General features: G+C 33.2%; 1 protein-coding gene across 2 annotated transcripts in view; it reads left to right on the plus strand.

The window, feature by feature from the left end:
• Positions 1–3,218: 3,218 nt before the first annotated feature.
• The window catches only part of LOC105337545 (ATP-binding cassette sub-family C member 4), a 39,288-nt gene continuing 28,147 nt past the window's right edge, over positions 3,219–14,359 (plus strand). For both annotated transcript variants that reach the window (XM_066077369.1, XM_066077371.1), the window contains exons 1-4: positions 3,219–3,363; positions 4,305–4,445; positions 6,351–6,461; positions 6,626–6,746. In XM_066077369.1, coding sequence (XP_065933441.1) covers positions 4,378–4,445; positions 6,351–6,461; positions 6,626–6,746 — 300 coding nt within the window. In that variant the 5' untranslated portion in view covers positions 3,219–3,363; positions 4,305–4,377. The remainder of the gene's footprint in view (positions 3,364–4,304; positions 4,446–6,350; positions 6,462–6,625; positions 6,747–14,359) is intronic.

Genomic DNA, 14,359 nt, shown 5'->3' on the forward strand with positions numbered 1-14,359 from the left:
AGATTTTTCCATTTAAAAAAAATCTATTTACTCATGTTTTAATTCCAGTTAGCAAAAGGACATTTAAACTATGTTTAATTTTTAATATTTTAACAAACAATTAGGAAAAAACCTTAAGGTTTGGTGGTTTCGAGCCGTAATTCCATAAGGTGAACAAATTGCTGGTGCTATAACATCTGAGCCAATTCAGTCACAACAAAGTGTACTGTTTCAATGCTACATGGGACATTCGCCACAAATACACGGACATATATTATTTTTCTAAAACGTTCAATTATTGGGATCCAAAATTATATTTTAAATATACAGTGGATCATTTTTCTACGTGTTTGTTGATTAAAATCGGTTAGTTTCCATTATACCTTATCTTGCCTATGACAAAATATGGAGCACAGACTCATTTTTAATAAGTAAAGATATTGAAGTCAGGATATTCGGTTCAGGCGAGCTAAAAATCCATAACAAAACAAAACGCTATACAATCACAATGTTCCTGAAACTGTGTTGTAACGTTTTAATATAAATACTGTACCTGAAACCGTAAAGTCTAGTGTTGATTATCAATTGTATAATGCACAATACATGAGATCTACCTGAAAATGGTATAGCCGTCGTGACAACAAAGGGTAGTCTTTAGAAAATTACTAAGCAAACATAAATTAGTTTTCAAAAACGAGGGTAGGTATATATTTGGTGTCATTCTCAAGGCATAGAAAAAAAACTTGTGTTCGAATTTAATTTGAATGCTTCGTATATATTCTTGATTCATGTAACAATAAACACCTTTCCAAAGTTTACATTACTGGATAAATATTTAAACATTAACAATCAGACTGATGAATAACGCCTGTCATAAATGACTGAAAATGAAAATGAAAACAAACAAAAAAAACCATAAACTTTGAAAATGAAAACATCTCTGTTTTAAATAGTTTGATGCAATTAATCAAAGTTGATTAAAAGATCTTAATATTGTATTTTTGTCTAAATGTGCAGACAGTAAATGTATAGCCAGTGGTCCAAATCAACTGCATTTTCGATTAACACTTTCCATACAGTGGTACCTTTAATCAGCGACAAAAAGACGCCAAATTATATACCCTTAATGTCAGCGACAAAGGGTGCCTTATCTCCATTACCTATTTTCCCCCAAAGGAGTGAAATTGCGATGATGCTATGGCGGAGCCCGACGATTTTTCTAAAAATGGGATACTTGTGTTTGCCGGGGTTGGGGGGGGGGTGGGGGGGGGGGGGGTCCCGAGGCATATTTTTAGGAATTTAACTATACAAAAGTAATAACATTAGATTTTCAAGGAGATGAAGTTCGACGTCTTCTCCCCTTTAGATCTGTGCATGAATGTCGCAAATTGAAATTAAAATGTCACAGTATTTTAATAGCAGTATTGATCTAAGGTAAGCATGCAGCTGATAAGTGACAGGATTCTGGAAGTGCATGTGTACATATTCTGGCGAACATTTAGTTTCATGTGAAGTATATAATGATTGGGCATAGGCAACACTGGTAAACACATGTTACATAACACAATAAAATATTAATAAATATAAATGATAGCAAGATGTCCTAGCGCTTGCATACTGATAACATTTGAGATTAATCGGCAAAGCTTGGGCAAGTAAGGTGCCTGCAGAAAATTATTAGTAATCGACCGAGGCTTATTGAATGGGATCAAAAAAGGCTTAGACGAAAGTCCAAGGTTGCGAAGGCGAGAGAGCAAACTTGCGAAGGCAAAGAATAAATAGTAATATTGGTAGTTAAGATAAAAATTTGATAAAGATAAATTTATCAATATCATTATTTCTATTATCATGTGCCCTTTTTAATATATTCGATCAGTGCGCACTATCTATTCACGATATAATATTATAGTCAGGTACTCTTTACACCTTCTCCAAGAAATGTAAATGAAAAGTATTCATATTCCATTGCTAGCTACCTCTTTAGTTTTTTCCAAAGAAAATATAGGTCATTATATCTTCGATTGACAATATTTTTCACTAGTGAATAATTTATCATATTAATACAATAAATATATTACTTTTATGATTTTTTCCCGGTACTTCTTTTAATTGAGTGTGTTGGGGGTTTTCTGTCTTCTTTTTTTTGGAGACGGAACGCTTATGCAACGCTTTCTGATCGCATATGTGTAGACTGTTGGCACAGGTATGGCACGCCAAATTCACAGAAAATGAGTTAATCATAGTTTCATAGTCCATAAACTAGGTTTAACGGCTGTAAACTAAAGTTTACGGATTTTACACTATAGTTAACGACGATAATCTATATTTCATATCTGTAAACCATAGTTTAAGCATCATCTATGTTTCAACTGTGTTAAACTATAATTAACACTGAAAACAACCATTTGCAATTGCAAAACATAGTTTATCTGATAAATATAGTTTCAAGAGTGTGCAACTATGATTAACAACGAATGCAAATTATAGTTTACAGATGTGAATCTATATTCATCTGCATAATCTATCGTTAACGTTATTTGCAGACAGATCAACATAAATTATCATTTGTAAGCTATGGTTTACTAATGTTAAAAATGGTTTTGCAGATAAAATCTATAGTAAACGGATCGTTAATTATAGTTTACGAATCGTTAACTAAAGTTTACGAACCGCAAATTATAGTTAACAAGAAACTATAGTTAACTATAGTTTAGAGTCCGTAAACTAAAGTTAACAGTTGGTAAACCTAGTTTATCATATGTGTCTTTATCTAACTCCGTTTATCTATGTTTCACATCTGTAACCATAATTAACGCAAACATTTGTTTTAGACGTGTAAAAGTATAATTAATACTGAAAACAACCATTTGCGATTGTAAAACATGATTTATCTGATAAATATAGTTCACGATTGTGAAACTATGAAGAACAACTCTAAACTATAGTTAACGAATGCAAATTATATTTTACAGATGTGAGTCTATATTTATCTGCAAAATCCATCGTTAACGTAATTTGCAGACAGATTAACTTACATTATTATTCGTTAACTATAGTTAACAACCGTTAAATATAGTTTTACAGATGAAAACTATAGTTGACGAATCTTTAACTATAGTTTGCGGTTCGTAAAATATAGTTACAAGTCGATAAACCTAATTTATCAAATGTGAAACATGTTTCGCTCATTTTGGTGAATTTGGCTAGCCATACATATGTTTGCAGTTTGTAATGCTAGTGACACAAGACTGGTGGGAGTATTTGTTACAGACATGAGAAACTATGAACACCAATTTCTTAACGAAGTCAGTGATTTATTTAATTAATTCAGAGAGCTGCTGACCACAGTGACATTCAAGTAAAAGTCGAATATTTTGGATATTGGTAAGCCATATTTGTATACATTATTCTATTTATATTTAAACAAGTCTTACTGTCAGAGGTAAAACCCAAGAGGACCCGATTAAAACAGAAATCGATCAAGATGAAAGCGTGTTCAAAGGATGTGAAAAGCGGGGACATCGTTTCGTGCAAGACGTTTAAAACGTTCAGCATTTGTGAAAAATCGTTAAATGCGTTTTAGGCAAAGTATCTTAGAATGCAGTGTTTCGTGTAAATCGTTTACAGCGTTTCAAGCAAAAAGTACGGCTTTCGTTTACCGATAAGCGTTTCATGTTAACATGCAGCGAGAATGTCGTGAAGTAGTGCTTTTCATTGTATATTCAAATTTACCAATTCCTGGCGGCCAAATTAAATGAAATCAAAGTATTGAAACTCCTCGAGGTGGAATGACAATTTCCGAAATTATATTTACATTTACCGAATATGATTCCCGCTATTTCTTAAGAAAACTTATCATTAAGTTCATCTTTATAGAAACAATCTACACGCTCCTTTTATCGATTGATCGAAATCTACAGCAACGTAAGTCACGAAGTGCACAAAATAATCATGATGATGTCAGACTCAAATTCCCAAATGAGACAATTTGGCTCTTTCTTTTAGCTAATGTACTGATGTAGATTAACAGTGATTTAGTTAATTTAACTTACTTTTTACAATCAAATTATTTATTTGTTAAAACAAAGTTGCGAATATAAACTATAAAATGCTTTATTCAATGATTCATGTGGGTTATGAAGGTAGCGATTATTGCAGAGAAAATGTACATAACCCTTCGGTTATGTATTTAATTTTCTGCAATGTCGCCACATTCATATCCCGGATGAATCACCAAAGAGCGCATTTTGTTGTTTAAGTTATCTCAAATGCAGAAACATGCTTGGTCACTGTTTTAATGTGTATTTGATTTAATTGTTTTTTAGGTGGAAATGATATTGAAACACTTACATAAAGCCATTTGAATGAGATCAAAATCCAAACACTTAAGGTGACTCAATGGCAGAGAAACTGAAAGGACCATGTCCATATAGTACAGCTAACTGGCTCTCTAGGTTCACTTACTGGTAAGTTTGTAAATACTCTACAGCTTTATAATAAATGGGTGAAAAGAATTCAACTTTCATAGGGACGTTTGCACAAAACATTTTGGTAGCTAACAGAATGTGTTTATTTTTTGGGAATCCCCATTTTTTGAGATAAAGAAATTTGTTAAGTGAATAAAATATAAAATCCAATGATGAGGCACTCATAGAATTAAAATATACAGTAAGAGATTAGTTTCACGCCTACATAATAAGTAGAAATTAAATTGTGAAATTTGTTACAGTCTAGACTGTCTTATGAGACCATCCAAGGGACCAATAAAAATACCACATAAGACAGGGAGTCACATAACACAGTCCAAGACTAACATCACAATCCCATAAAGCCCTCTATCTAAATTTTGTAATTAATAAACTTTTGAACCAGTAGCTCAGGCCCTAAGGCGTACCCAAAATGACTATTGAGTGAAAATGTATTTCATCTCTGAAAATCTTCTCTAATCCACAGTATAGTTGGAGATAAACAGAATTCATGGTTATGATGTTTATGACTGTGAAATTAATGGCCCCTGGATAAAGGTTTATGCTCTTGGGTAGGGCCAATTTGGCCACATAGTAAATGAAAATGTCATAAATGCTAAGAATGCATGTCCCGAACACAGAATTCTTGCATTAGCTAGCCTCTAACACCTAAGGGAAGTTGATCTATGCATGCACTCGCTCTCTTGCATGGGTTAGAATTTTTTGTCAGTCAAATGACATAACCATTTTCCTTTTCAGGACTCGTCACCAATAAGAGAAATATTTATTATTGACAGTGATATTATTTACTTGGAGAATGTGAACAATGCAAAATTACAACGTTAACTGTTTGACATTGTTTATTGATTTAAATTACCAATTATTTATAAGCTCAAGTGAGCTTTTCTGATCAAAATGTGTCCGTTGTCAGTCGTCATTAGTATAAACTTTTCACATTTTCATCTTCTCACAAACACTGGGCCAATTTCAACCAATCTTGACACAGAGCATCACTGGATGAAGGAGATTCAAGTTTATTCAAATTGAGGGTCACACTCATTTTTAAAGAGAAGATAATTTAGAATTATTAAAATATTGTTGATATTTTTTAAAAATCTTCAGAAAAGCTGTAACTTGTATAGTGGCATCCTCAGTGTAGATTCAAGTTTGTTCAAATCATGGGCTAAGATGGGGCCACAATGGTGGATAGATATTTACATAGGAAGATATAGAGAGAAAATCTTTTAAAATCTTCTTAAAAACTTTTAGGCCAGAAAAGCTTAAACTTAAGTTGCAACATCCTCAGATAGTGTAGATTAAATATTGTTTTAATTATGATCCCAGGAGTATAATGGGGCCACATCAGAGGGGGGATGGGGGCTCGAATTTTTACATAGGTAGATATAGAGAAAATCTTTTAATATCTTTTTTAAAACCACATTGCCATAAAAGATATTTTGATTTTGATACTTTTACGCTGATTTGATCAGAGTTATGGCTGTTGTACTTTAATAGCTGAAGAGAATAAGAAAGGCTTTTAAATCTCACAGCATTCTCAGCTACAAACGTTCATTTTACCATTAACATTCAAAGCATTTAGGTTTCTTTTTACTAAAAGTTTACACTTTTTGGCCCTTGGAACTATGGAATAGATAATCCAAGATTTCTCCAACACTGCCCCCCCCCACCCTCCTTTGCAAACATCAAATAAAAGTAAGGGTAACAGTCAGAGGAATCTCAGATAAGAATTTATACTCCAAAATGAAACTTAAAATGCAAACACGAGAGTCCATAATAGGTCTCTCTAAGGACCACGGTATTCGCGTGACCGTCAAGACCTGTAGTTTAAGTTTCTCTTATGTTTGTGGGTGATGGATATTTTTGTTTTCGTTGCATGTGATATAGGTGGATTTTTCCGCTGTTCCGTTACGGATATCGGCACCCCCTGACACAGGATCATCTGTACGATGTCTTATCAGAGGACCAGTCCCACTTGTTAGGGGATCGCATGGAAAAGTAAGAAGAGAAAATTCATACACATGCAGTAAATTGATTTAAAAATCATAAATTCTTCTGTGGTTTATCTGATGCACTAATATCAATCAATAATAATGTTATAATTATTAATAATTCATAATCTCTATAAAAAAAATTCTGTGTTTTCCATCTGATGCTTGTAGATCATGGAATGACCATGTGAAAAAATGTGAAAAGAAAGGGAAAAAACCAAGTTTGTACTGGGCAGTGATTGCAGAGTTCAAATGGGAGTGGGGCATTAATGGCATCTTTCTTGTCGTCTCTGTAAGCATTGTGTCAAAACGGCTGCATGTAGTGTAGAAACTATTAATAGCGTTTGGAATTTCCTGCAGTAGTGTAACCCATGCATATTTGAACTAAATGTAATTCTTGAAGCAATTTTTAGACGGGGTCACGTGACCCCGTCTATTGGTTTACTGTCAGCCGAATTCTCAAACCGGAAGGCACGCGTAGAACACATGCATTGAGTCTACGCGTAAGAAAATAGTGCAGAAAGTTTTCATGCATTTCAGTAAATATGTATCATAAAAAAAACACGCATTAAATCTTTTTAAGTCCTCCGTGTATATACAAAGTTCTATTTAGAAAATAAACAAATAGTTTTATTGATCAAAATATTCTTGCTCGGGTTCAAATGTGGAATGAGTTACGTAACTGAATGCACAGCGCCGTTGACTATTCAGTTGGTGTACGAGCTCATTTATCAATAGAAGAGGTTGATGGTGGAATCGAAATTAAAGTTCCCAAACGCAATGTGCCATTTTTGAATAATTGTGAATTTTATTCTGACAATCTTTCACCTGAATACTACCAAACTTCGATTCATGCGCAAGCCGAAGTTAAAATCGGGACGGGTTATACACAGGTGTTTCACAAATTAAATAGGTGTTTCATTGGCTTCCAGTCTACTTGCGGTATGACTGCTGTTCGTCTCTAAAGGAAATTTGTACAAAGAAAATAAAAACAAGTCTGAATTTGCCTTCTCGTTCGTTGGCTCTTTAGTTGATTAAACTTAATTTAAATTTTTAACAATACATTGTAAGCATAATCTATAATAGATTATACATTTTGGAAGACTTATACATCATATAATATATACAAAATTATCGATTGAAGAACCAAGTTAAATGTTAATGTTCATGTTTTCCGGCTTAGTTGGAATCAGGCTTGGGGTGAATTACATTGTACAATAACGCATTACATTACCATTACTTCATGAATTAGGACATTAAATTTCCATTACCATCACTTAATTTTCTTGAAGTAATGCATTACATTACCATTACATGAGTAAAGTAATGCATCACCATTACTTTGTGAAAAGTCAATAAGTTTAAAAAAGTAATTTAAAAACTAAATAAAGAGTTTTTGTAAATATTTCATAAATAAAACATGCTTAAAATATTTACAGGTTCATGTTCACTATCAGGTTCAAATTTAATGACTTATACAAGATTGCTGTTGCACTTGTAGTTCTCAAAGTAAGGTTGGTCCCGTAACATTTATACGCTAATTGCGGGGTTGACAATCTCTGTTATTTATGTCTCTGATTTTCGAAGTATGATTTTTAATGAAAGGAACGGTTGTATCGTAATTCGTGTAGGTGATGCACGAGTTTACACCAAAAAGCAGTAAGTGGCGAACGGATTTATTTTTACCTATTAATTTTGCATGAATCGCAAATGAAGAAAATCGTGTCAGATAAGTCGGTCTTCAAAATCAAAATGGCGACCGTGACAAATCTTTTTATTGTCAAAGTTCTTGGAATGTTATTGTAAGAAAAAATATCTCTAACGTCAGATGCCTGTGTTTGTTATCGGTATACAAATGTTCACTTTGTTAATTCAGCAGTTTTAGAGTTTTCGGGGTTTTCATAAAACTTTTATAACGGATACCGTCCGACTTGTGGATTTTCCCTTGGATCACAAAATTGAATAAATCTAATGATTAAAATTATCTACTTTGATATAGTTGTTTGATTTTCCCGGTTAGTAGTAATTTTTAAAATTTTTCCTTGGGGTCTTATCTTACATAATAAACCGTTGTGTCAATTTTCTACAATTATGAAGGCCGGGATTGAGTAAAATTTAGACAAAGTATCAGACAATTGCAAAAAAGCCGAATTAACATAGATTGTAACAACTAATTCAAACTCATAAATTTTGGAAGCATATTCGAGGAAATCCAGGACAATTACAAATTCAAACTTTCAAGTACTCTCAGTACTTTGATTTATAAATGGCATTGTAACGCGACCGGGGGGTAATGTTGCTTACGGTTATTCCAACTCCACTTAAACCTCAGCTAAGTCACAAAATTATGTGGTTCCTGTGCTATCAGCAACACGTGAGTCGGATTTGCGATCTTTATATATCAACTAAGTACAACACCGTGCTTTCATATAACAAATTGTACAAATGTACAACAATTACAGCGAGGAAAACAAGAAAGAAAGGAGAAGAGGTATATGTATTCTTTCGCCCTGTATTTATACTAGGTTAGAGCCTAACTACGTTAGGTTTCTATTAGGCTCCAAATATGGTTAAAGGTCCAATAGTCGTGCGTACCCTGTAGACGTGTTGTTTGTTGTTGTCTTTGGTCATGTGCCATTTGAAACATTACGTCATAAACGGCTGATTTTTAAAGTTTAGAACCAAGTGCGTGTAAACAGAAACGAAGAGTCAAATATGCGGAATAAACAGGTATGATATTATACGAACATATATTTTATATATAAAATCTGCCATTTTGTGAATACTTCATCTTAATACTCAAATTACAGTTTATGAAAATTTATGTTTACAGGGTTGAAGCGTACATTCTAGACTTGAAAAGCACATGGCTAATAAGCATATCTAAATGTAAAGGTTACAACGTTTATCGATTGTTTCTATAGGCCAAACATTTTAATTGTTGGGTTTTGAAAATATAGGTCCTTGATATTCCTTACGTTTTTTTGTAGACGTAATTATAACACAGGAATAAATTCAGTAAAGAGAGGGACTAAAAAACATAATCTTAATTGAGAGAAAAACACTTTATACCGTTAATTTGAATTAAAAAATATTTGAATTTATTTACTATACAAAACATAGGTAATCACAGATTACAAAGCTCACCGAGACGAGGCATCACCCCTATGAGACCACCTTTATCATATTATATGAAAATCATACTTTATGATCTTGGATATTCATGGATTCTGTTTTGACACAAAATCATTTATCATCTGTTAAAAAATTGTATGATAATTATATCATATATTAATCAATATAATAATATAAAATTAAATATTGCATCCTATCATACTTACAATATATATCATATAATACAATAAAATACTGTAATAAACAAAGATGATATCGTAAATATGAAATGACATTGTATTGTGTTAAACCTTATTGTATTTGATCACATAATACAACATTATTATATATAATACAATATTGTATTATATGACACAATATCATATTACATAATACATCATAACATTGAAACATATGATATTATATTGTATAATACAGTATGATATATTGTATGATATTGTATTATATTTGATACATAATATGATATTGTATCATATGATACTGTATAATTTGATATAACATTGTATCATATCAAATGATACAATATAATGTGGTAAAGTAAAATATTATATAATACAATATTATACATACATATTGTATCATATGATACAATAATATATCATATAAACCAATATCATATTACACAATATCGTATGATACGATAATATATAATATTATAATATCATATTATACAGTTTTGCGTGATATAATTGTAAATTACAGAAACCAATATCATATTATATATGATACAATATAATACTGTATCATAATATACAATACTATACAAAACAATATCATGATACAATATCATATAATAAAATATCAAAAAAATTGATACAATATCATATCGTATCATATAACTTTTTACAATATAACATATGATATTATATTGTATCATATTAAACAAAAGTGTTTCATATCATACTATACTTTATCATAGGAATCATGTTATATCATTTAATAACAACCTCATCTTTCTATCAAGCAGGTTTAAGTGAGGTAGGAGATTTCTTTAGCATCCTTGATAATGGAGATCAGGCTCTGCATCTGAAGCAACCTCTGCGTTTCATTTATAATATAGTTAAATCAACTATGCAAGCTATCATCTATAAAACATGTGACCTGTTCCAAAAAAACTAAACCTCATCCAGCATCCCAAACCTATGGCTCAGATTCAGCATTCAAGCCTGTCAGGTGCATCAGTATACATAAGACGCATCTCCATGCAAGTTTGGTGAAGTTCAGACCAGTAATAACTAAGATATCATCATCAGAGGGCACTAGCAATTAAAACTTAACCTGCTCCAGCATCCGCAACCTATGGCTCAGATTCAACATCCATGCCTGTCAGGTGCATCTGTATCATAAGACACACCATCCATTCAAGTTTGGTGAAGTTAGGACCTGTAATAACTAAGATATATTTTTTAGCATCCTTGATAATGGAGATCAAGCTCTGCATCTGAAGCTTCCTCTGTGATTCATTCATATTACAGTTTAGTCAACTATGCAAGTTTGAAATAGTACTATCATCTATTAAACATGTGACCTATTCCAAAAAACTTAACCATATCCAGCATCTGAAACCTATGGCTCAGACTCAGCATTCAGGCCTGTCAGGTGCATCAGTACCATAAGACGCACCATCCATGGAAGTCTGGTGAAGTTAGGACAAGCAATAACTAAGATATAATCATCAGAGGGCACCTGTTTCAAAAACTTTCACAGCTCTAAAAACCTTAACCTCTTCCAGCATCCGAAACCTATGGCTCAGATTCAGCATTCAAGCCTGTCTGGTGCATCAGTATCATAAGACGCACCTTCCATAGAAGTCTGGTGAAGTTAGGACCAGTAGTAACTAAGATATCATCATCAGAGGGCACCTGCAACAAAAACTTTAACTAGCTCTAAAAACCTTAACCTCCTTCAGCATCTGTAACCTATAGCTCAGATTCAGCACCAAAGCCTGCCTGGTGCATCAGTATCATAAAACACACCATCCATGCAAGTTTGGTGAAGCACGGACCTGCAGTAACTTAGATATTGCTATCAAAGGGCACCTGCAACAAAAACTTTAACCTGCTCCAAAAACCTTAACCTCCTCCAGCATCTGAAACCTATAGCTCAGATTCAGCACTCAAACCTGTCTGGTGCATCGGTATCATAAGACACACCATCCATGCAAGTTTGGTGAAGTACGGACCTGCAGTAACTTAGATATTGCTATCAAAGGGCACCTGCAACAAAAACTTTAACCTGGTCCAACAACCTTAACCTCCTCCAGCATCTGAAATTTAGGACTCAGATTCAGCATCCTAGTCTTTCAAGTCCATAAGTAGGTCCAGATGCATAATCCATGCAAGTTTGGTGAAGATAGGACAAGTAATAGCTTAGATACAGGACATGCAACAAAAACTTTAACCAGGTCCGGACGCCGACGCCGACGCCGAGGGTATAGCATAAGCTCCCCCTGACTTCGTCTCGGTGAGCTAAAAAGACATTAATTGAATGAATTTACCATTTATTAAGGAAATATTTGTCTAGTTTATATCTATAAAACTGTTTATTCAATTCATTAGATTAAATAATTCTTATTGTATTAAGAAGAAAAATTATAAAATTAAATGAAAGATCCGTTTTCATATTTTTAGATCCCCCCTCCCCCCCCCCCCCAAAAAAAAAACAACAAAAGTAAATTTAGACAGTACAGTCCAATTCGACTCATACATGCGTATCTAGCTGTCAAGGGAAAATGGGCAAGTGTAAGTAAGGCTGCAGTACAGTATAATGTCCCAACTCAAACTCTTCGTGACCAGGTCAAAGGGAAAGTTAAGTTGGAGAAGGTAACTATGGGACCAGCAGCACCATTGCTAAGACAAGAAGAAGAGGCTATGCTCGTTCCACATTTGAAAGCAATGTCATCATTTAAATATGGGTCTACCCGAAAAGAGGTGCCTAATATGGCTTCTGACTATGCCATTCAGCTACGTAACAGAACCAAGCAGCAGACACCTCTCACATTAAAATGGTTTAGAGGGTGCGTTTAAATTACTGCGCTGACGTCAGAGTAGTCCGGATAGGGATCATTACCTATGTCCTCATTTTAAAATAGAGTAGAATTTGAATTTCAAATTTGTTTATACCTTGATCTTGATAAACTTATGTGATTCTTAAGATTGTATCAAATATTTGTTATCTTGAAATACAAATTACCATGTATATGATTGTACCATAAGTTGTTGTGAAATAATGAAATTCATTGGGATTATGAAACATACTTTAATTAACTTATTGTTAAGTTTTCATTGCATTTGTTGGAATATGTTGATGTTTATGAAAATATTTGATATGTTATTTGTGATATGAGAATGAAAAAGTTACAAACCACACAAAAATTTACTTTTCTTGGCCTAATTCTTGCTTATACATCCGGGTGCACGACTACTGGTTCCAAACAAAGATGGCCGATATTGAAACCTCGCTTCGTTGGGCCTCCATATTAAGCTGTTTAAAGTACTTTGATGTATTTTAGATTAACAATAAATAAGAGTACAGTTCAGTAAGTTTAATTATCGTGAAAAATAACCATTAATTTAATTTAACTGCTCAATAAATGAGATTATTTCTTAAGCACACAGCTACTGGGCACAAGAGCACACCAGGATAATTGGGCTTCCTGCTGCCTAACAAGATTAGGCCACCATTAGGCATTAGGCACCAAGCAAGAGGGTCTCATAACCTGACATAATTAGACCTCTGCTTAAGACACCTAATGTCATTAGGCTACCTAGTGATAAATGACAAATAAAAAAATTATTATTATGGAACATAAAAAAACCCATTACATTGATCCTTCCTTAAAGCAATGGAATTTCAGTCCATTAAAAAAACGAGACTATTAAACAAAAATGAAATGTACACGACTCATTTTCAAAAAAAAACATAATGAAAATATGTAACAAATATAATCTAGAACAATTTCAACTTTAAAAAACGTAAATATATATAAGACCAATTGACATAAAAATAAAACAAAACTTTATACAGTCACATCATCAGCACCATAATATTTGGCAAATATTTCAATAAAGTTAAGTCACTTGATCCCTGAGTAGTATTTTTTTCTAGTTTCTTAGTAAAGTTCTCTTAAATGTAAAAAGTAAAGATAACTGCCAATTACTGCGTCTTCCTCTTATTCTTTAGTGTAATTTAGATTAAGTTTGGGTCCGGATCTTTGTTTTGCAGGTACGGATCTGTTTACCTTCCTATTCCTACTCAAAATAGGCGTTCCATCAATCAAATTTGAATCATGTAGTCCACTATTACTTCCATTATTTGAAAATAAGATAGTACTTTCAGGTTCTCTCTCTTTCTCTAAAAATTAAATGTCCTCATCACTCGCTGCTTGTGTCCTTTCGTGTCTTTTTATGTTTATGTCCTTCTTTCATATATGGAACGTCTACCTCTGTAAGTCCTTAGTTGCTTGACATATCACATTGCTTACATACTTCCTTTGGTAATTCTGTTAACCTTGACATTGCATCTGCATTCCCATGTCCTTTTCCTGGCCTATGCACTACTAGTATCTTCATGTGAAACTGACTAAGTTGTTGCATCCACCTATGTATCTGGCCATCAGGTTCCTTGAAATTTTTCACCCACGTGAGGGAACCATGATCAGTCCTCGGGGTTACCCTTTTTCCTAACAGATAATGCTTGAAATATCTTGTAAAGTATACAACAGCCAACATTTCCCTTCTTAAAACACAATAATTTCTTTGTGGCTCATTG

The sequence above is a fragment of the Magallana gigas genome, chromosome 2, assembly GCF_963853765.1.
Source record: "Magallana gigas chromosome 2, xbMagGiga1.1, whole genome shotgun sequence".
NCBI lineage: Eukaryota > Metazoa > Mollusca > Bivalvia > Ostreida > Ostreidae > Magallana > Magallana gigas.